Consider the following 23,756-nt stretch of genomic DNA (forward strand, 5'->3'; position numbering starts at 1 on the left):
ACATACATACATACATACATACATACATACATACATACATACATACAACCACGAAGCAGGGGGAGAGAGGGGGGGATGGCTGGGGGGCAAGGTAGGTAGGTGGCATATATAGGTAGGTAGGTAGGTAGGTGTTGGGGGGAGTGCCGATGGATGGGGAAAACACACGGCGCCGAGCCACACGTATCCACAGACTAAACAAATGTGAATGTGACGGGGTTTGAACACGAACCAGATTGAGGAGGCGTACGCACGTACACAGTACGAATTCCGCGGTTACAGATGCGTAGTAGGGCGCCCGGAAAAGCCAGGGGCCCGTGAACGGCGAACTGATATTATTGTGGCGCGGAGTGAGGCCGTTTGACGTCCTGTACGGCTCACCTGACAGACATACAGGAGGACGAGGTGCTTACCAGTGTCGTACGGACCCCCGTCCATATAATAACTCCCCGCCCCCCCGTTCCCGGTTCCCCCTGAATCCGTCAACTAACAACTGCCAAAACTGTCGACCGACAACGGTATTGGATAGGCTGGCGAGTGGCCCCGTCTGGCGGGCGTGTACCGGGACGGCACGGTTGTAATCCAGGTACGGCAGGCGGGGGGCCGTACTATGGGGGGAAGCTAAAGTGAAGCTAGAAAGGCCATACCCGCCCACCTCCCTCCGAAGGGGGATGATGGGGGAAATGTTAGCGCCTTGGCGACGCTCCTTCATTACCCCTCGCGTCCTCAACGCCTCCAATGCACACTCGCCTCACACGTGTCGTGTGTTTTCCGTACTAGGGTTTTTCCCTCTCCTTTTCCCTAAGGAGAGGCAGAAGGAGGCTTCTGCCCACCGCCCGCCCGCCCCTGCTTTTCCTCGCACGCGATTTCCCCGGCCCTCCCCCCCGCCGGCCCTCCCTCTTCCACCTTCAGTAATTCCCACTCCCACTTCCACGCCACTTCCACGCCCACGTCCATCCTCACCTCCCCCTTTTCCGACAGGAACGGTCCATGGCCTCTTCCCTGTTTGAGACGTTGGATGCCTACCTGAAGCAACACCGGATGAGATGCAAGGAGGTGCGCCGGCAGAAACACATACATACATATACACGCACACGCACACACACACCACTCCCACCTGCCTAGTTTGCTTGCCGCACACACACACACCCACATTTACGCAAACACACACCCACATTTACGCAATCTCCCCCTCAGGTGTTTTCCCACTTCGACGGGGGCTCCAAGGGCTGGTTGTCCCGCGAGGAGCTCGGGCGGCTGGTGGAGCACTTCCTGCCGGGGGGCCAGGTGACGGCCGGCGACGTCAAGTACTTCCAGGTAGGTTAGTTAGGTAGGTAGTTGGTCGCTTTAGGGTTCTAGGGTTTTGAAATCCTCGTCCTTCTGGCTTCACACGCTTGTGTGTGTGTGTGTGTGTGTGTGTGTGTGTGTGTGTCCTCTCCCACTAGGCTCTGCTGGCAGAGTTCCCCCTTAAACTACTTTCCCCGATCGAAACCGCCGAACCAGCCGCGACGTCGCCTTCACTCACTACCGGTCGGCAGTTGCAACGGTTCTTTTACCTGTCCGTTGGCACGGGGGATACGTTTATGACGTGCAAAATCGAATTGTGTTCCCTCATAATTGTTATGTACGGTATTATTATTACTTTGTACCTGCGCCACCGGGGAGTCGAACCCCGCTCTTTTGCTTGGAAGGCAAATATCCTACCGATGGACTAGTGGCGCACGGATAGAGGATGCCGATAGAGGTTTTGCTTTTGATATAAAACCCCTAAAAGCTTGTTGATGCACGCTACTATTCGCAGGCGCAGGTTTATATCGACTCCGTAATCCCGGATACCTTTCTGCTAATCATGACACACGACATACATACATTCTGATCATTCACCATCACCCTAGCCCTGTCTCTCACCATCTTAGGGACACTAAGCCGCGCTGTGTTACCTGTACAGTATATATCTATTACTTTGCGGCTTAGTTCAATTAAATATATATATATATATAAATATACATACATACATACATAGACAGACAGACAGACATCCCTGTCTTTTACCTCCTTGTTAGAGCTACACCGTGCTGTGTGTTATGGATTATCTTTCCAGCCATATATACGTCGGGAACAATTCCTGTTGTGAAAGGCTCCAACAGGGCCTAATTAGGACACAATGTCGTGCAAGAGGGTTGCAGAGCGGTCAGGATGCGGCGGTCAGGGTCGTCGGGCACACGGGAGGATACGGATAGGAAAGAGTAGGGGATAGATAGAACTGCTGCTGCTGCGGCGGCGGCGGCGGCTGGTGATGATCTCGCAGGCTTGGGTCCTGTCCCTGATGACGGCTGGCTTGGATCTGTAGCTGTAGCTGTAGCTGTAGCCCTCCGTGGTCGCTGATGCCGCGGTGATGCAGCTCCGCGGGGTGGGAGGGGGGTAAAGACGAACCACTGGCGAGTACTGAACAGCCTGAATCACGCGCATGAATCATGGCCTTGATGCATGATGATGCATTCAGCAGCATTCAGCAGTGATGATAAGATTCATTTAGGCCGATGTGCTGCTGCTGCTGCTCCTGCTGCTCCTGCTGTTGCTAATGATTATGATAAATGGTAATGATGATCCTGCTGCTGCTAGTGACGATGATAAGTAAAACACCTATTGGCTTCCCCACAGCAAGTGACAACAGCTGGTCTGAATTTGAAAACTCATGAGGCGACTCACCTCGGAGGCTACAGCCATAGCATGCATGCGCTGGCCTGCTGCTGTTTAGATCCTGACGCGTCCTGGTAATCTATTTACAGGTAGCAGCTGCTGCTGCAGCTGCTGCTTGCGAGGCTGCTGGCGTCACGACAGTGCCGGCAGGATGTAGATGATGTGGATGATGCGGCATTTTTATTTGTGTGGCCTGGTTCCCTTTCAGTAACAAACATGAAACATGTTGCAGAAAGGTTTAGCTGTTCATTAAGCATGCTTGCGCCATCATTGATGCGTGTATGCGAAGCATGCATGTGTTTTGCGTGATGAGGCAGCCGTGACTTTTTGTGTCGAAACTTATCGTTTACGTTACTCCGCATAATTTACGGTGATGTTATCCTAAAATATTAACTGGACGGAATCTTAAAACGGGCTGTTTGTAAGAGTGCTTTCAGTAGGGTAGTCATGCCTTGGGAGGCGAACGATAGCTGCTACCTCTCAAGAAGATCTCCCTTTTTATGCTATGGTGCATAACGTCAATCGTAACGTTAAGCTTAGTGCAGTGCACCGAGACAACTTCGCTGGCTGAACCTATGGACCCGAGCTAACACGTTTGTATATTTGTATAGCATATGAGAAGTATGTTTTTTAATTACGAAGCAGTTGCGCTCTTCGCACGCGGCCGCGTGCATTGGTGCCTCCGCTTGCTCACTTTTTTGGTCCTTTCAGCGCATTTGCAACCCACGGAAATGATTACGCAATTGTTAGAGCAGGGTCCGGCCATCAGCGTTCCTCTGTACTTTGATAGCAAAGCAGCGGTCATCTGCTGGACGGGTTCAGATTTGGCTGCCGCATTCGCAAACACCACCGTCCAGCTTGCGTATCTGGCAAACGAAATCAACATGACCGAATCTGATTGGTCACCATACCCAACGCCAATAACGCTGTGGCGGAACATGACCGTGTCAGGATTGTACTCCGATGCCGACAGATGGCCTTTGCTGGACCTGGGCTTTTACGTAGACAAGGTGCGGTCTAGCGCACATTCCACATTCCTCTTCTCCCCTCCCCTCACCCTCCCTGCTTAACTCGCGTTGGAATGCGTTGCAGTGGTTGGTAATAATAGTCGTTGATAGTTGTAATGGTTGGGGTTCACACCACCCGGTGTGCGGGGGGGAGGGCAGAGGGGTGTGTATGTGTGTATGTATGTGTGTATGTAGTGGACTGGGATGGGGGGTGGGGAAAAAGGATGATGGAGTGGCACTACGGACTCGTACGCTAGCGATAGGGAAACACCAGCAGAAAGACACGCTATTAACCACTGCAACGATCAACCACTGCAACGACCTTACCCGAACAAATCCACTCTTGCTGCATGCAGGTCAAACTGGGCCCGGGCATAATGCTCAAGTTCACACACCTAGCAGTGCAGAACTGGCGGAGGGGGGCGTACTTTCAGGTTTGTGGGGGGAGAGGGCCTAGGATGGAGGGGGGGTTTCCGGGCCCCCCGGGTTATGAACACACCGTTATTGAACGACCTTTCAACTGTTGTTCTTCCTGGGGGGGCATTCCTGGGGCGAGGGGGACGAAGGGTATATGGTTTCGGAGCGATGGAGGGTTGGCGAGGGTAGCACGATCGTTTGTCTCGAAGGGTAGGGAGAACTGCATTCGGCCTGGAGTACGATGGCTCGCTCGCGAATATGCGTCGTAGGGTGACCTTTTGTACGACTACGTTTGTACGACGATGAGTACGATGGGACGCCTTTCTAACGCTTATATCATATTACCTTCCCCGCTGCCCTGCTCCGTCCTTCTTAGCATCGTTTTTGGGTTTTACTCGTGCCACCAATTTAATGTTTACCATCCAATATTTTCAAAATTTTAAAGAATAGGTTTGATTTTAAACCTATTGTTATTACCCCCTACCTCCCCCCCCCAGGCGCCTGGATTCGACATGCTAGCGAGCAGCGGGAGAACAGCTTCAGGGGCGGCAAGTGAAGGGGGAGAGGGGGGAGGAGAGGGAGGAGGAGGAGAACAACAGAGCAGCGCTCCAGGTCTGCTGCTTCTGGATGACATGGCTGTAGTGCAGCGTGAGTGGTTAGTTGGTTAATTCGGTTGGGACTTGGTTAGTGAATGCAATTGTTGAAGTGTGAGGATGATAACTAGATGCAGCACACAGAAGCGTCACTTGGGGACTTACGGCCGAGGTACCTCCGCGCCAGTACCTAACTGACCAACATTAACCAGAACTAACCAACCATGCCCAACAAACATTACCAACCAACTCAAGTTATGCAAATTCTTTTTACCACTCGCACTCTGTATGACGTTGATTACATTGTGGGCTGAAAAGCCGGGGGCCCAGGGCCGAAACACAGCGCGGGGGGCGGGTGCATACGGCTGGTTAGTCTCGTGCACTCCGGCCCCGGGTCAGGCCGCACGGGAAACGACGGCCGGCACACATCAGCGCTCCCCTCCGGGGGCTGGCGCGCCAGCTAGACGGTATCTATGGCCGCTTGTATGTATGTATGTACGTCCTAAACCCCCAAGCCCCCGTACTCCCCCCTTCCCCCCCCGAACCCCGTAGGAACATGTCTGCCACTGTCCATCACCACCGTCTCCACCTCCTCCCTCCCTCGACCACCCCAACTACCGGGCAACCAATCCAACAACCGCTTCCCCCAATCCCCCAACTGTGCGAACGGCAGTACGGCACCCGTCATGCAGCGATGTTGGGCCGCCGTGGGAACATATTGGGACTTGGCTATGTTTGCGTACAACTTTGATTCCCATCTACAACCCGTTCCAGCGGGGTACATGCTGTGGTTTCGGAACTGCCATTACAAGGTACAGTGGGGGCACTTGAAGTAGGCACTTATGCGGCCACTTAATTTACAGCTTGACAGGTTGACACACACCCGTGTGTGTATGTCTGTCTGTGTGTCTGTCTGTGTGTCTGTCTGTGTGTGTATGTCTGTGTGTCTGTCTGTGTGTGTATGTCTGTGTGTCTGTCTGTGTGTGTATGTCTGTGTGTCTGTCTGTGTGTGTGTCTGTGTGTGTATGTCTGTGTGTCTGTCTGTGTGTGTATGTCTGTGTGTCTGTGTGTGTGTGTCTGTCTGTGTGTCTGTCTGTCTGTGTGTCTGTCTGTGTGTGTATGTCTGTGTGTCTGTCTGTGTGTGTGTGTGTCTGTGTGTCTGTGTGTCTGTGTGTGTGTGTCTGTGTGTGTGTGTGTGTCTGTGTGTGTATGTCTGTGTGTGTGTCTGTCTGTGTGTCTGTCTGTGTGTGTGTCTGTGTGTGTGTGTGTCTGTGTGTGTGTGTGTGTCCTCTCCTACTAGTAGCCCCCGCTGCTGGCAAACTCTGAGTTCCCCCCCCTGGACCATCTTCCCCGATGTTTATTCCCAGTGGTGGGGGGCCACCGCCGCCATCCTCACCGTTCTTTTTTGGCATGGGGGAATCCATTCGGCATTTCTGGTGTGAGAGAATTATCCCGCTCTTTGATGGGATCGATCCTGGAACGTTTTATGGATATTATGCAGCGCGTTAGCATATTTCCTGTGTGTCTGGATGTGCTCTGATAATTTTAAAAATTTCCTGCGCCTTCCCTATTTGTCCAACTTCCCTTCTCTTGATGATGATGTTATTGATGATTATGATATGTTTCCTTTTTCTCCTCTTCTTGTATGTATGTATGTATCTTCCCTCTTTTTGCCTCTTCTTCACGTGGTAAATAAATGTAGTGCGCGACGGTGATTTCGGAGGAGTGTGTGCAGTCGTATGTCTCACCAGTCGCCTGCTACTACCACCTATTCCCATGGCCCTACATCTCCGCCGCCGCCTCCGCCGCCTCGACCTCACCACCACCACCTTCTTCTGCTCCTCTTGAAGTGAAAAGTGCTAAAACTGACAGCGGCGGTAGCAGTGGTGGTGGTGGTCGTAGTGGTGGTGGTGGTGGCAGTTCGTCGATGCTGGCGCCATTGCTAGGGGGTGAGGTTTGGGTTGCAGATTTAGGGGGCAGTTTGGGGGGGTGGCGGGAGTAAGGGGAAAGGGGGTAGCTCGTGCGTGTGCGTGTGTGTGTACGTATGTATGTGTGTATGTATGTGTGCTTTATAATCATCTTCGGAGAATTCGGAGGAGCCGTGACGAGGGACTTCATATGCCGAATATGGTGAATACCGACATACCCGAGAATAGCTTCACACGCCCAAGTGAGCGCCAACGTAGTCATCAGCTGCAGCGACGTGTGTCGGAAGTCTCCATTGAAAACAAACTGTAAAAGATGTGACTGCTTGAGGTGGTTCACGAGTGCGTGTGTGTATGTGTGTGTATGTGTGCGTGTATGTATGTGGCGGGTTTCAGAGGGGACGAATACGATAAACTCCCACCTATTTCGGAATTGAATTCGTCCCCTTAGCAGCATGGCTCCGAAACCGCGATCTGCATCTACACGTCTCCTTTCCCCCCTCATTGCTTCCCCCCTATTCCCCTAACCCTTCCCCTGCCCCTCTTGCTACTCCCCCAACCCAACCCCCCTCTTGTTCCCACGACCCGCGGAATCAACCACGGCGGTTCCAATGCGCCAAAACCACGCTTCAACTCGGCTCCGGAACCGTGGTTATCTTCCTATGCTCCGAAACCATGGTTGTAAACAAAATCACCCAATCGTAAGGCTTATTGGGGGGCCTTACGATTCTGGCGCTGGGGGTTTTCCTCGTGGCGTCGCGGCTGCGGTGGCGGCGGCGGCGGCGGCAGCAGCAGCCGGGGAGTCCAGGGAGGCAGAGCGCTACTGCCGGCGCCCAGGGGCCTTCTAAGGGCTGCACTGGGGAGCGTGAGAGGAGGTAGGGGGGGAGAAGGGGGGCGTAGCTAGAATGTGTGTGTGTGTATCGTGCGTGTATGTGAATGTGTATGTCGTACATTGTATTCTTTTGTGAATCGAGTTGTGGGATGAAGTGAGCTGGGAATGACAGTGACGTGAGCTAGCTTCATATATATACATGTATATATGTGTGTAAGCGTATATATATACAGTATATTCATGTACAGTGTGGTATATATATGTGGTATACCCCCTAAACACCCTATACCCTATACCCCCTGTACTCTGTACCCTTACATGTATGTATATGTATATGCATATTATATGTAAATTAGTAAAAATAAAAAAATTAATTTTTTAAATATATATTATTAAAACCTGTTTATTATTGTTATGAATCCTTAAACCTATTTGTAATAAACATGTTTATTATAAAACAAAAATAAATTTACTGTATTTATGTGTGTGTTTATGGCTCATGTCCGGGGGGCGGGGGGAACCAATCTCCCCCTCTCCCCCCACACACATACACACACAAACACACATACCGGTGAGGAAGACCTCCAAGGTCCACCCCCCTCCAATACACACCGACACGCATCGGGTCTCCCCCTCCCCCTCCCCCTCCCCCCCGTGCGGTGCCGCTTTAGTTTGGAACCGCGTGAGCAGCTGCCGTACGAAGACCTCTCCCCTTTTTCGCCGGAGGGTGGGGTTCCACACCTGAATTTGGATCTGGATTTAGGCCCGAGCGCCGAAACCGGGCCGCCTGCCGTACTGCACGGCAGTTGTGCAGGAGCTGCGAGCGTTTCGGCATGTGGGCCGGATGACCAAGAAGTGGATGTCGCGTCGTCGACGGCGACGACGGCGGTTGGTGCGCCTGCTTTCGGCGGCGGCGGCGCAAGCGCGGGCGCAGCCACTGTCGTACATGGTAGCGAACGAAGTGAGTATGTTGAGAAATGTATCATTTGGTTGGTACAACGGACTTTTATTACCTGAATCCGTACGGCACTTTCATCTCCCTTTCATCTCCCCGTCTCCAACCGTACTGCATTCCCAAGTTGACTCCCGTACACCTCCCCACACCATCCACGACACCAATCGGCGCAGTTTGTAAAACCTTTTCTCCCCTGCACACATCCCTCACCCACGCCAGCCTCCACCCCCCATGTGTGTCGTACCGTCTGAAAAAACACCGCAGGCGGCTCCATGCCCTCCGTGCCGTTATCTTCTCAGCTCCGTTGTACGGCAGTCGAGCTAGCGCTGCTGCCAGTGACCCCCCTGACGCCGCTACAGCCGGGCATAAACCTAGACGCGCATGCCGTAGGGGCTTCCGTACAGCTACTACCAGTGACGTTGGGAAAAGGCGCTTTTGGTGTTGTCGTAAAGGGGGTGTACGGCGGGGAGCAAGTGGCGGTCAAACTTCTCAATACGGGACTGTTGACCGGTGCGACGGGGGTGGCGGCGCTTTCGGTGCTTGGGGGGGGACAAGGGGGGGATGAGGGGGAGGGGAAGGGGGGAAATCTGGGTTTGGTTTCGGAGGCGGATCCGGCGATGCGGGCGTGGCGGGCGTTTATCCAGGAAGTGGAGGTTCTTGCGAGGTGTCAACATCCCAACATTGTACGGCTAATGGCGGCAAGTCTCTTGTAAGTTCTGGAAATTTAGTTTAATTTGATTTATTATCTGGGAATTTTAAACGGGACTGACGTACATCTGGGGTTCTGGGAGGTTCACTTCAGGGATGGCCAGGCCAGGAACATAGGGAGCTAGGTTTAAACCTTGGAATTGGAAAGCTTTGGATTTGGATTTGGATAAAATTTTGCGGATCCGAGTCGGGATCCAACACCAATTTTTTCAAACATTTCCCCCCCCCAGTTTTTCTCCCCTTCCTCCCCTCTACCCATTTACCTCCAAAACACATACATACTTACGTACGTACATGCTTACATACATGCATACATACCATTCTGAAGTCGGATGGGGTGAACGGATTAGGGTGCCCCTCTAGCAGGGGAGAGCAGGGACTGCCCCGGGAAAGGGGGCCGCTGGTGGTTAAGCTTCACCATGTAACAACATACATACTTGTATGTATGTATGTAACAACATACATACTTGTACAACCGCACACTTCGAAGGCCTCCCCGAGTGTGCTTGGTGATGGAGCTGATGGACACGTCCCTGGAGAAGTTATTGTACGGCGATGTCAACCGACAACCGGGATCTCAACTGCCACTGACAACGGTAAGCGCCAGGTACAGCGGCCTTGTCGGTGGGTGATAATGGTCGGGGGTGGAGGGGATGAACATTTATTTTTGGGGGTGTGTGTAAAGAGGGAATTGTTGGGGGCCTGGGGGTTCAGGGCTTGTAGGTCCGAACTGGAAGGGACGTGTGTGTATGTGTGTTTCGTGGAGTGGTGAGGGGGGCGGCTCCAGGGGGCCAGAGCCGGAGTAAGCGGTAAGAGTGGTAAAAATACCTACTACACTGTGTAATACAGGTTACATCTGTTAAACTTTTATCGCACAATTACTGCGGTTTTCATACTCGTTACTTGTCATGCACATATAAAAAATGAACACACACACACACACACACACACACACACACACACACACACACCAGAACACCTGAAAAGCACCTGCTGGCTGTTGCAAGATGGGGGACTCCCAACCTCCCCCCCCCCCATACACACACACACCCACACACACCGCACCCCGAAACCCCCAACCCCCCGAACCTTTTCCTTTCCCCCTTAGGTGCTCCACATTGCAGTACAAGTAGCTCGGGCGTTGTCGTACTTGCACCCCACGGTCCTTCACCGAGGTAGCTGGGTACGGGAAGTGCGTGATGGGACGAGAAGTTGTAACGGAAGATTTTGCAATATAAAAAGAATTCAGCATGCATGTATATCTGTATGTATGTGCCATTTTCTCCTAATGTAAGCCTGTTAAGTGTATGACACGTGTGTGTATGTGTGTGTGTACGACGCCCCAGATCTCAAACCAGCCAACGTGCTCATCTCTCACCCGTACAGCGACAAACCCGTGGCCAAGCTTGCGGTGGGTTGCCGTACAGTGATAACGTACATGGATGACGCACAGCGCTGTCGTACGGTATAGAACATTTCCTGGGGAAGTTGCGGCAAGATGAGTGAGGAGTGAGAAGAGGGGTGATGGGGCAGAAAAGAGGCATGTGTTCGTGTGATCGTGTGTTCGTGTTTTTTTGACTGGGGGGAAAACGCCATAGGTGTGAATTTTCCCGCACGTGTGTTTGTGTCTGTATATAAATCTATGTCTACCTGTCTTTGTAATAGAAATTAGCCTGATAGAGCATTGAGCGAGTGCAGCAACTGAGGAGGAAGGTATAGGAGTTCCCCCCTTCCTTTCCCCCCTTTCTCCTTCCCTGACAAATAATAAGCTCCTCTCAATACGCATTCCGGCCAAACATATGTGTGTATGCGTGTGCGTACATATGTATGTATGTATGTAAATGTGAACAGGATTTCGGGCTGTCGAGGCTTCAAACTACCGTACATGCAACCAAAAACGCAGAGATCGGCACGGTGAGTTATTCTGTAAGAGGGTGTGTACGTATGTATGTTCTGTTGGTGGTTGGGGTCGTCGGTTTTTGGAGGACAAAATAAAACAACATTGCCACAACAAAATGCATCAGAGCATGTTTGGTTTTTTTTAAGTGATGGACCGCAAATTAGGCGAGAGGGAGCGTGCACGTGTTATGTGTTTTTTGTGTTTTATGTGTTGGGCGTTCTAGTCGCCCCCTCCTAGTAGGGGCGACGGGGCAGAACAACCGGGTAATCTCGGGGTAAGGAGAGATGCCGTACTGAAAAATACGGCATCGCATGAAGTCCGTTGATGTGGTCGAGGTGTGCATCTTCTGTGGTGTTGGAGATGGAGTAGTAGTTGGTTTACTTCTTTCTTTTTAAACTGGCAGTTTGTTGATGTTTGTGTTCAATTTGTCAAATAACGATGTCACACCTGAGATTTCTTTTACCTCTCACCCACCAATTTTCGCATGGTTGTCGTACTTCAGGCGCCGTACATTGCGCCGGAATCATTTGACATGCAAAACCCCACCATGACTGATCGAGCGGTGAGTGGGCCTGTCTGTCTTTCTGTCCGGATGTCTGTCTGGATGTCTTGACCTTTGTCTACCTATGTTTGTCTGTCCGTTTATCTGTCTGCCTTCCTAGGACCTCTTATTTGCCTGCGATTCTATTCAATTGCATCGACTGTCAGTCTGTAAGTCTGTCTGTCTGGGGCTGATCAGGCGCCCTGTCCGTCAGTCCGTCAGTCTGTCTGTAGTGACCAACATTCGGGATTCGTATCATCATCTCTTCAGCGGTTCTTTATTGCGCAGTGTCGGTTGCTTACCCAGCCAACAAACCAACCGTCTTGCCAACTGCCCATCCGACTCTTAACGTAACACTCAACTTTCCAATCAACTAACTCTCCTAACTACCGACTAACCAACTAACCGATCAGGAGGTTTACTCGTTCGGCGTGATCCTTTGGGAGATGCTGTCGGGCAGGAGGCCCTGGGAAGGAAGCAGTACGGCACAGGTGGGTGGTTGGCGGTTGGCGGTTGTAACCCACAATAAGCACTTCAGGGTGTTGACGGGTAAACACTATGAGAGGGCAATCGTGGGTCAGTGAGGAGGGGTCAGTGTACGGGATTGGCAGTTCTGACTTAATGCCCAAGTGTGTGTGTGTGGGGGGGGGGGGTGGAAGATACCATCATTATATCGCCAACCTCCCCTTCCCAGTCCACTTCCCGGCATACACATACACCCACACCCATCATATCGCCATAAACCACCACCCAGAATCTCAGTATTATGTTAATCAGTACCTCAATCACCACAACCAACCCAACCACCACAACCGCCACAACCACCACAACCGCCACAACCGCCAACAGATCGCGTTCGCAGTGTGTGTGCTGAAGTCCCGTCTACCCATGGGCGACCCCATGACGGAGGAGCGCTGTCCGCAGAAACTTAGAGCGCTGCTGATGTCGTGCTGGGCGGGGGAGCCGACCCGTCGACCCGCGGCTGCTGAGGTGGTCAAGTCGTTGGTACTGTTGCAGGAGGTGGGTACGTGACGTACAGGACGTCCGTACATAAGAGAAGCCCCAATAGGGAACATTACAATTACAATTATAAGAGAGGCCCCAATAGGAAAATACGTAATAAGACACCTGGACATGGAAACTTCCGCCCGAACCCACAACCTTTCCCCCCCACACACACACAAAAAAAAACCCAGCCCGAAAGGAAATTTGGATACGTCGTGTTTTCCCAACCCCCCCCCAAACAAATTCTCCCCTCGAAACCCCCGTCGTGTTGGGTGGCCGCCCCCGGCCTCCTCACTTTGCCACCCCCCTACTTATTTATACCCCACCCTCCCCCAACCCTACTAGGGTTTCCATGCACGTGATTTCCCCCCGCCCCCAAGACCCTTAAATCGCGTGTGGTTCGTCTTTCCCCCAAGACCCTTCTTCCAATACAAACATTTACATACATACTTACATACACAACCTACGTCCACTCTCCGCCACGAGTAACCCTGTCTCACCCCCTCGCCACACCTACCCCGTCGGGCCCTCACTAGGCACTCGCGCTACAACACCACCACCACCACCAAGAAGAAGGAGACCATCCTGCCGCCAGCGGCTCCCTTGCTGGCGGCGGCTCTGAAGGCGCCAACGGCGCCCTCACTCCGCTCACACGGAGCTAGAGCACAGAGGAGTGTATTAAGCGAATGAGGGGGAAAGGGGAGGGGGAGGAGGGGGGAAGGAGGGGGGAAGGAGGGATACACATATACACACACAAGCGCGCGCACGTAGCGGTCGGTTGATGTGACGGGTTTGACCTCTCAGAGTTTAACCTCCAGGGGGAATGGACAGACTCTGATTGCAAACACACACACACACACACGGAGGGTGGGGAAAGGGATAAAGGGTGCGGTGGACGTGTGGACGTGTGGTTGGGCTCTCTTGCGGTGGGGGCTGCTACACAAGGCTGGTATTTGATATCAAATTACTACTTGGGTCGTTGTTGTTACCGCTGTTAGTTGTTAACTTAGGGTTTGTTGTCGCTGTTGTCACCGTGTCGCGCGGTTTTTCTCTAAATACTCTCTTTCGTATTATTAGTGACAAAATCAATCTTGTCGGGGTCGTACGGCATTCGCGGGGTTGTACGGCATTCCTGGGGCATTCCGTGAAGGTGGGTGATGAGGAACATCATGAAGTGAAGTGTCGCGTGCTGGTTGTGTTGATTGTGTTGGTTTTAGTTGAACCAGAGGCGCAGGAGGAGGAGGAGGAGGAGGAAGCGGTGTTAATAAATGGCGGGACGGCGGGATGGCGATGCGAATTGTTACGCATTGTTGTCATTGCGCTCGTTCGGTGTCGCGCTCGTTTCTCTCTCTTGTGTCTTCTGCTGCCTCTATATCTTCTACTTTACTGCTGCTGTGTGTGTGTGTGGTGCTCAACAGCACTGATAGGCGTGGTGGGGACTTCGTCAGGCATTTTGGCGATGATGGTAGGATCATCAGCACAAAGAAGATATAGACGAGGGGACGGGGGGCCTTGAGTTCATTTGGGGTTGGTTCATCGAAAACGGAGCGAGTGAGAGAGCAGGGAGTGTGTGTTTAATGCATATATACGTATGTATATATGTATATGTGAGAGGGAATAAAACCAACTGCGGGGATGGCAGCATGCATATGTATGTAATATCTGCATATTTGCAATAAACGCACTTTTGAACTTTTGCGGATGATGAGAGGGTATGAAGTGCATGGAGTTAGATATTAGAGACCGCCGTTTTTTTGCGACAGGTGGCTGATTATTAAGGCCGGTTTCGTGTACGGCGGCTATTAATTGTTTGAAGTCGTCTCTGGCTGCGGCTGGGCCGGCGGGCGTGGCAGTGTGTTACTGTATGTTATCAATGCGCTTCGCATGTATATGCATCGATCATGTGAAGTACGTAGACAGCTGCTGCTGGTGAAACGCTTAAAAGGATTCTGAAGATGCTGACGGAGCGTCTTATTTGCGCGCAATTTATGTATATGTGTATGTATATGTGTATATGTGCAGTAGGAATATGGTGTTATATATATCGCGACTACACAGAAAAGTACCGAGATCGGCGGATGTCCCGCAGATCCCGCACCAACAAGATACCACATATGGACAGCTACAACATCGTGACATGGTGTGATAGATACGTATGGCTGAAAACAAATGATATGAGTTGTAGTTTATATACTCCTCCATTATGCGACGTATGGACGACGCAAGATAAGAGTACAGCGTTACAGCAGTAGCAGCGGCAGCAGCAGTAGCCAACAAGCCTACATGTGTACGTGGTGCGTAACGCCAAACGATTGAGTGGTGGTGGTCATTAATGCACGCGCACTGATTACCGACGTCTTATGTATACGGATGAAGACGCAGATAACTATTAGACATATACACCACGCGCGCTGTGCTCGCTAGCATGCGCGCAGCACACCGCAAAGCAGAGCAGTATTTCACAACAACAGCAGCAGCAGCAAACATAGAGCTCTATGTAATCGAATTATCCGACGGTAAAAAGTAATTTAATCGTTTATACATCGTGTCCTAGTTGATCACATCCAGAGGTCTGCAACGGGGTCCTTCCTAATCCTCTAATCCAGGGGGTGGGTACCGGTCGACCGTCAGCCATCTACCGACCATCGACCGTCAGCCATCCTCTAATCTCAACAGGGGTAGACCACTTCTAATTCCTAATCCAGAGTGGTGGTCTTATCCATAATATCCTAGGGGCGGTCGGTTGTAATCCACATCCCGTTGCAGTATCCCAATCCTAATCCTGGGGGGGGGACCGCAATCCTAATCCTCTTGGCCGTGTCGTAATCCTTATTGTGGAGCTGTAATCGTGTGATTGGCTCGGTAACCGGGGCCCCAGTCCTAATACAAGGGTGCCGTGACACGGAAACACACACTGCCGTACAGGCGCGAGGCGATGGCAATGCAATTGCGTAAAAAATTCCAATGCAATTTTATAGCGGGTACATGATGAAATGAAGTAAAACTGGATACATAGAACTGGATACATAAAAAGCAGGCTGACAAAGTTGCACACCCTGGCCGATTCTGCAATACCGTGCCATATGGCACGGCAGGAAGAGTTTAAGCAGGGATACCGTGCTTAAACACCTTGATTCGAGCATCTACAGATGCGATTGTGTGTGGGGGTCGAAGATAGAATGCACGTTTTTACGGTTGAGAGGTGAGCCAATTGCAATGGATCACTGTCCACACTTGCAGCGAAGCAGAGACGTTCAATGCCATAAATTCCCGAAGAAAGTGAGAGCAAGTAAATAAAAGTAAGGCAGGAACACGGCAGTGTTTCTCTCTATCTTTCTTGCTCTCCTTTCTGAGCTTTCTGAGTCTGAGGTCTGAGGGCTATGGCTACCTCTCTTCAACAGGTTATGAGCCCCTGCTTCCTGCCTCCCGCGCTCTGACAAACATACCTCCTACAGCATCAGCACTGCTGCAACAAGCACAGCTCCCACCACGTTGACACTACCATAGCTACCGGCCTGTACGGGTGGAGGGGGCCCCCGCCACCTTTTTTTTTCGGAATAAAAAATTGTTCGCGGTCCTGAAAATTAAGAATAAATAATGTTCCGACCGTACAAGTTCATTCCTCCAGCCGAAAATGGACTGTTTATGCCAAAGCCGCTAGAATCTTACAGGAAACATACATGTTAACCATATCATAGTACTTTAATGCCACGGATACTGTTAGGAAGGTCACGCCCGAAAGTCAACGAGGAATCGGACTGTTTCTGACCGGACCAAACGCTGCAAAATATTCGGACCCGAAGCTCCCAAAGCGTGAAAGGCCATTAAAGAAAATATTAAACTTTACTGAAGCGATTAGTGACGTTAATGAAGACGGCCTAGAGGTCGTAGGCAATGTGGGCGCAATGCTGCAGCCAGCCGACGACAATGACGCCACTCCGGTTGTCAACAGCGAGCGGGCCACACGTCAACGTTCTTCATATGGAGACAATCGCGATGGGGCAGTAAACACGGGCGTCGAGGTCGATGGCAGCAGCGACCCCGGCGCTGCAGCTAAGACTCCTAACCCCACGTGTGCACACTCTGCGGCACAAAGACGCCCCGACCACAGATGCAGCGGGTCGTGAAGGGGCAGCGCGACGGCGCGTGGCTGGAGAAGAAGGACAAGCACCTGAAAACCAAAGTGCCTGCCGCTGACCTCTATCCCAAGGTCATGCGCAAACGTACTACGTTCAATAGTATTGAGAACGCAAAACAGTGTCTTAAGGCTGCGCAATCCCGCCAGTGCAATGTCGTCGGCAAGCGTGCGGTGCGTTTTGAGGTTGGGGACTCCGTGCTGCTCAGCACCCGCAAGATCCAGTTGAAATCTCCTGGAGCAAAGAAATTACTGCCTAAGTTTATTGGGCCATATAAGGTTGTCGCTCAAGTGGGAGAGAACGCGGTAAAATTGGGATTACCCTCGACTTCCCGACTCCATCCGGTCTTCCACCATGTATCCTTGCTCAAACCATTCAAGGATGATGGAACACGACAACCGCCGCCCCCATTCATAATTGATGAAGAGCCATATTACATGGTCGAGGCACTACTTGACCATCGTGATGTGAAAATCCGAGGTGGAAGCGGCAAAACACGTCTAGAATATCTGGTTAAATGGGAAGGCTATGACTCCAGTCGTAACACCTATGAACCGGAAGATTCCCTGCGTCAGTCCGTTCCCCTGGCCGAAGCTATTGACGACTATGAACGACGGTTGGCGGCAAAATCCGGGCAACCTACACCAAAAAGGAAAGTGGTCCCGACCACCTCTCCTTCGGTAGCACCCCAGAACAGCACCCCAGAACAACCGAAACGGAAAGCACCTGCTTGCAAGAAAAAGGTGACGCTCCCAGGACGGTTCGCTTCTGAAGGGGGGGGATGTAGCAAGCTACATTTACCTTAGAATATCTTTAAGCTATTAAAGCTTAATCACAGTAACGGTACAGTCCCGTAGTTACGAACCATACTTGTTAACTGTACAAACTCACTTTCTGTTGCGCTATCACAACCTAGCATGCGACACCAAGACTACAGGAATGGAGATGGCGGCAGGTGGGCCGCATTTAAGCCACCCAGGTGAAGTGCTTCGGCCAGACACTCTTCATATCACTATACCAGTGTTCGGATGTTCAAGACTCCACTGTCACCGTTCTCGATGTATGTCTTCGAATTCCAACTTCCTGTGTCTTTTCTCGCACCTAATGCTGGGTCGTCAATCGTGGACGAGACCCTCCTAAGGTAAGAGACGGCTGTTACAGAGGGCATTGCATTCATGTTTCAGGGTAGGTTGTGCATGATTTCACACAGCAGCCCCTGCCCTTCATCAGATTACACACAGCTCAAGTGTCATGCATGCCAAGGTTTCACACAGCAGCCCCTGCCCTTCATCAGGTTATATTCAGCACAAGTCTCACACAGGCCAGGGTTTCACATTACGGCCCCAGCCCTCCCTTTCGATCACACACAGCACAAGTCGCACACCTGCCAGGGATTCACACAGACACTGCTCGGTTTGGTGCTCACGAAGTTCCTTGCTCTGCACAGTCCAGTAGTTTTGCTCAGCCTGCAACAGCTTCCGCCACTTAAAGACCATTTCCTTAGTATGCTTGTGAGGCAGGGAGCTCTGTCCACCTACTGCTGCTTCTTCCTTGTGTTCATATCCCAACGCATGAACAAATTTAGAAAATGGCAACACTGCGCTGTGCTGGGTGGTACAGGAGATGGTGGCGCGCTGTGCTGGGTGGTGCAGGTGATGGCAGTGCACTGTGCTGGTTGGCGCTGGAGATGGTGGCACACTGTGCTGAGCTGGGCCCTAAACAGTGCCCTGGCCAGGCATGGCCACCCACAGTCCGAACAGAGAGGCAAAGGCATCGTGGACAGCCTCAACCGGGTGAGTCACATCCTTTACCCAGCCAGCCTGCACATACCAATGCAATCTGGGGCTCCATCTGCTCAACTTCCCTCGATCCCCTGCATGCACTGTGTTACTGTGCAAAAAAAGGATTTGCCCAGGCTGCATCTGCAGGGTCTGTGCCACCCTCTCCACAATGTGTTATCCACCTTCCAGGGGTCATCAGCTTCATTGTCAGATCCGGCGCCATAGCTTAATTGGTAAAGCACCACCTTAACCGGTGGGAGATGTGGGTTCGAATCCCACCGGCGTCACCATGGGTTGTGAGACTTGTTCGCTGATAATGTATCAGCCTCTGAGGCTCTCCTCAGGGCAACCCGTGGTGTATGTGATGACAAGTTCGTCACCAGAAGGCTAGGCGCCGAGGAGGAGGAGGAATGGATGCACAAGGTCAATGGAGCTGTCCAAGCAAAGTACCTATCAAGAAGCTGCTGTAGCATGGCTAGGCCGAACCTCGCACGAGCCTTAGATGGTGACCTCTACGAGGGGTGCAGAATCCCCCAGCGGGTGAAGCGGGTCGTAGGGGGTGAACTACCCTCTGCCAGGACAAAGCGCAGGGTGCTGTGTAGAGTGCAGTAGTGTAAGGGTAGGGAGGCGGTGCGACATGCACGTGGCCTGAAGTTGTAACAGGAGCACCAGACTCCGGCAGGTTGCGATAACTGGTCGTGTCCCACAGTGACAGTGTGGCGTCCTCACCAACGATAGGTGGAACTCTAGGGTGGAAAAGGGCCCGTAGAGGTGACGCGGTGGGAATATAGCATATAGGACTGACTAGGTGCAGACCTCAGAGCGTTCCCCCCTTAACACACGCCAGGTTGAGCGGACACCGGTGTAACAATAATAATAATAATAATGTCAGATCCACTGGCTATCACTGCTGCTGCTCTCCCCTGACTTGCTCCAGCCATTCCCAGTGCCAGCATTGGCATCACTGCTGCCAGCAATGCCAGCAGCACCACCATGTGTGGCAGCACCACAGCTAGGGCCAGCAGCACTACTGCTCCCAGCCTCCAAGTTCCACAGGTGACATGCCATGTATATCCACGATATGGCTGTGGTGTGACTATTGGGTGCCATGAGGAGGCTGGTGTCCTTCACCAGTGGCACCAGCACAATGAAGGCATCCTCAATACTGAACTTCATATCTGTGTGCAGCACCTGGGCTTTGGCTGGCAGGTCACTGGGCCTGGTGCCCAGGAGAACCCCCTTCTACCCTGTTTGGAGACATGGCACGAGTGGCCAGGCCCCCCAAGGAGGCTTCTGTCACTCCTGCCATCATGCTGCCAAGGACCACCCGTGATCTCTCCTCAGTGCTAGCAGCCTGCTGCTGTAAGGGGTTAGCAGGGAGGGGGGCAAGCAGCATGATGCATAAACGAAAGCAAATCTCTACATGGCCAAACATGTCCATCTTGCAATTGTACAAGTTCTATTTTTGGGCAGGGCCTCAGCATGAAGACAGACATGTTTACCCATGTCCAGGTTTCGTTTCCTTTATGGTTCATGCTGTTTGCCCCCTCCCTGCTAACCCCTTACAGCAGGGGGCTGCCAGAACTGAGGAGGGACAGCAGGTGGTCCTTGGCAAAAGGCAGGCCACTCAGGCAGTTAAACATGGCAGTCAGGCTGTGTCCATGCAGCCTAAGAGAAGACACACATCAGGAGAGGGCAAAAATGGGCAACACTGGCAGCTTGAAGAGCCACTTGAAGTGGTGGACGCCTTGCTATTCGTCTGCAGAGAGGTTGATGTCATGGAGACCTTGAGGCTCCTTGGTCTCACCATTATAGAGGATATCAAGCTGATGCACCTGGCCTCGGTTGAAGCAGCAGATGCGGCATCTAAGTACATCAAGGTCATTGGCATCCTGCTTGACATGCTGGAATATTGGGCACCCATTGACCTTGATATATTTCAATGCTGTATCTGCTACTTCAACCAAGGCCAGGCACATCAGCTTGATATCCTCTATAATGGCAAGAGTCTCAAGGTCTCCATCATACATCAGCCTCTCTGCAGAGGAATAGCAAGGCATCCACCACTTCAAGTGGCTATTCAAGCTGCCAGTGTTGCCCATTTTTGCCCTCTCCCACTGTGTGTCTTCTCTTAGGCCGCTTGGGCACAGCCTGACCACCATATTTAACTGCCTGAGTGGCCTGCCTTTTGCCAAGGACCACCTGCTGTCCCTCCTCAGTTCTGGCAGCCCCCTGCTGTAAGGGGTTAGCAGGGAGGGGGGCAAACATCATGAACCATAAAGGAAACAAAACCTGGACATGTACACATAAACAATACTAGAGAAGGTTGTCTAAGCATAATTTTAGTTTACTAAAGTTGTGCTGTCTGAGCATAATTTTAGTAAACTAAAATTATGCTCAGACAACCTGCTCTTTATTGTTATTAGGATCTAGATTACTAGACCCTAATAACAATAAAGAGTAAGGCTGTCTGAGCATAGTAAGCTTCAGCTGATTATGCTCAGACAACCTGCTCTTTGTATTGTTTAGCACAATTATGCAGCCATATGCAGGACACCTTGAAATGCTGCAGCAAATCATAAACGAAAAGGTGTTGTTAAGATCACAAATGCTATTGAGTACACTCTGGGAACCTAGAGGCTTCATTCTATATGCGATTCACATTCATTTCATACCATTATGAAGGACCCTTCATTGCTCCATTCATTTCAGGGCCATGATTCATTTTTGGAATGAAGACCACTTCATTACAGAATGAAGGTAGCTCAGAATGAACGTCCCTTACACTTTGAATACCCCTTCTGTCCAAAATGAAGGTGGACTCCATAAAACGAGCCCATGTCCATCACGTGATATGAAGGCCCCTTTCAGTCCAAAAAGAAGCCGTCTCCATAAAATGAAAGTTGTACATCACGTGATATGAAGGCCCCTTTCAGTCCAAAATGAAGCCGTCTCCATAAAATGAAACATGTACATCACGTGATATGAAGGCCCCTTTCAGTACAAAATTAAGCTTTTTCATAATGTCCATCGCGCCATATGGACGCGCCTCCAATCCTAACTAGGAAGGCGTGTTCTTATCACATGATGAACAGCGTCTTGATACGGATTTGCTTATAAGCCAAGCCGTCTCAAGACCCTGTCCACCATGTGATAAGAACACGCCTTCAGCCCTAAGAAAAGGCACCTCCACAAAACAAGACATTGCAGCTGTCCATCACATTGCATGTGCATTCACCCCAAAATAAACGTGCATCCATTACCACCGTCGTTTCTTGCCCCCCTTCCCCTTCGCCTTTGTTTCCATGATCCGCTTCAGTCAAGACGACATCAGGTCCAGAACGGCTGCGCTTTGAGGTGGCCTTTGCTGTCATCATGGCTGTTGCAATCTCCACCGCCCACATCTGTCGCCCACTGCTTCACCATGTCCAAGGTGGTTGACTGCAACAGCAGCGGGACATGTGTCAGTCAGTTAGTTATAGACATATAGGCTTAGTGGAGTAAAAATGGACAGGTTGCTATACTGAAGCACACAATTAACACGATGTCGCAAAACCATGCATTCTTGGTGAGCACCCAACCAGCCTATTTGTAACCCTGACATGAAACCAACACAAACTTTGACAGGAACTCACTTTCTGATTTGCTGCTAGGTGATCTGGTCCAGCGCTCGACATCCATTGGTCATGGGGTCCGGCTGCTGCTTGAAACAGCTTCAAGACACTGCTCTGCCTCCTCGACACTCAAGAGCTAAAATACATCTGCGTTGAAAACAAATAGAGGGGCAAAGAACAATAAAACATTACGTTAGTTATCATGCAGCAGCATCGGACTGCAACCCGTGACGGCGGTAAATAGCTAGCACACATGTCAGAATAACAGATAGAAGCAGGTAACAAAGTTCTGTGATGACGAGTACAGAGTCATGATGTGGCCGCCGGCAATGTGGACCTGGTCAACACAGTCCCGTGACTCACCCAGCCCGAGCAGCTTGAAAATATTGGTCTGCTCCTGTGCCTCCCAGTCACATTGGAAGATTTCATTGTCACCATCGTCAGTAAGAGAGCCCAGCAGACTGGACCTAAGGGCGCCCTCACAGAGAAGAAGCCTCTTCTCAAACTTCAGCCTTGTGGCAAGCTCTTGTCCTCGCTCACTTAAATGAGGTCTAATGGCATAAACATCTGTAGTCAACGCTTTGTGTTGGCAGTGAGTCGCTGTTAGATGCTCAATGTCAAGCGCAGTAGTAATCGTTGTAAATCTGTACTTACAACAAAATGGAAGAACTATGGCATCTAAGATTAAGGAAGTGTATGCAGGATTTCTTGAGTGTCACCGGTCCACTGCATGCCGTACCTGGATTGTAGCATGCAGTCCGTCAAGGTTCCGGCTATGAAAGAGTCCAGAATGAAACTAAAGCTAATCTAAATTTCATGGATTGATTATGGCATCGAGTAAGACAAATGCTCCAAGGCTGTCACCTGTGAACCTGCCAGCAGCACTTAGTATGTGCCTTGAAAGGAATTCCAAGTGAAACCTCTCTCTGACACCTCTCTATCGACTTCCATGCCCAGCAGCATGCCAGCATACATGGGAAGTTGCAGTCTGAAGCCGGCACGGGAAACCCAAAACGCTATCACCTGAGCATCACATGATAAAAAACAATGCTGGCGCACCAGTCCGGACACTCACACAGACGACACCACTGCATGACCTGCCAAGGGCTGCAAACATCTCATTGACACTGACAACCCTCCTAGCCCAGGCCTGTTCTTGTTTCCCATTGGCTCCCATCATTGCAGTGTGCCCAAACAAAACTCCTTCCCTTCCGCCGCCATTGCCGCCATCACCATCCCCGCCATCGCCACCACCTGCCATCGTCACCCCTGCCACCATCATCGTCACCACCGTCGCCATTGCCACCGTTGCCATCCCCACCGTCACCATTGCAACCATCACCATCCCTGACGTCACCATCCCCACTGCTGCCATTGCCGCCGTCGCCATCCCTGCCATCACAATTGCCACCGTCGCCGTCCCTGCCATCACCATTGCCACTGCCGCCATCCCTGCCATCGCCATTGCCACCGTCGCCATCCCTGCCATCGCCATTCCCCCCATCGCCATCCCTGCCATCGCCATTGTCACCGTCGCCATCCCTGCCATCACCATTGCCACCGTCGCCATCCCTGTCATCGCCACTGCCACCGTCGCCATTCCTGCCATCGCCACCCCTGCCATCGCCATTGCCACCGTCGCCAT

At 51.5% G+C, this 23,756-nt stretch overlaps 1 protein-coding gene across 1 annotated transcript in view; it reads left to right on the forward strand.

Moving 5' to 3' along the window:
• VOLCADRAFT_99977 (uncharacterized protein) overlaps window positions 1–13,242 on the forward strand; it is a gene marked incomplete at both ends in the record, with an annotated part of 41,726 nt that extends 28,484 nt beyond the window's left edge. Inside the window, 19 exons of the mRNA XM_002958636.1 lie at window positions 527–583; window positions 979–1,053; window positions 1,195–1,314; window positions 1,443–1,527; window positions 3,409–3,707; window positions 4,061–4,138; window positions 4,619–4,769; window positions 5,267–5,526; window positions 6,417–6,663; window positions 8,286–8,432; window positions 8,691–9,135; window positions 9,625–9,730; window positions 10,243–10,309; window positions 10,481–10,545; window positions 10,986–11,048; window positions 11,537–11,596; window positions 11,989–12,066; window positions 12,425–12,595; window positions 13,117–13,242. Coding sequence (XP_002958682.1) covers window positions 527–583; window positions 979–1,053; window positions 1,195–1,314; window positions 1,443–1,527; window positions 3,409–3,707; window positions 4,061–4,138; window positions 4,619–4,769; window positions 5,267–5,526; window positions 6,417–6,663; window positions 8,286–8,432; window positions 8,691–9,135; window positions 9,625–9,730; window positions 10,243–10,309; window positions 10,481–10,545; window positions 10,986–11,048; window positions 11,537–11,596; window positions 11,989–12,066; window positions 12,425–12,595; window positions 13,117–13,242 — 2,700 coding nt within the window. The remainder of the gene's footprint in view (window positions 1–526; window positions 584–978; window positions 1,054–1,194; window positions 1,315–1,442; window positions 1,528–3,408; window positions 3,708–4,060; window positions 4,139–4,618; window positions 4,770–5,266; window positions 5,527–6,416; window positions 6,664–8,285; window positions 8,433–8,690; window positions 9,136–9,624; window positions 9,731–10,242; window positions 10,310–10,480; window positions 10,546–10,985; window positions 11,049–11,536; window positions 11,597–11,988; window positions 12,067–12,424; window positions 12,596–13,116) is intronic.
• Window positions 13,243–23,756: the final 10,514 nt, after the last annotated feature.

Source organism: Volvox carteri, assembly GCF_000143455.1.
Source record: "Volvox carteri f. nagariensis unplaced genomic scaffold VOLCAscaffold_101, whole genome shotgun sequence".
Classification (NCBI taxonomy): Eukaryota; Viridiplantae; Chlorophyta; class Chlorophyceae; order Chlamydomonadales; family Volvocaceae; genus Volvox; species Volvox carteri.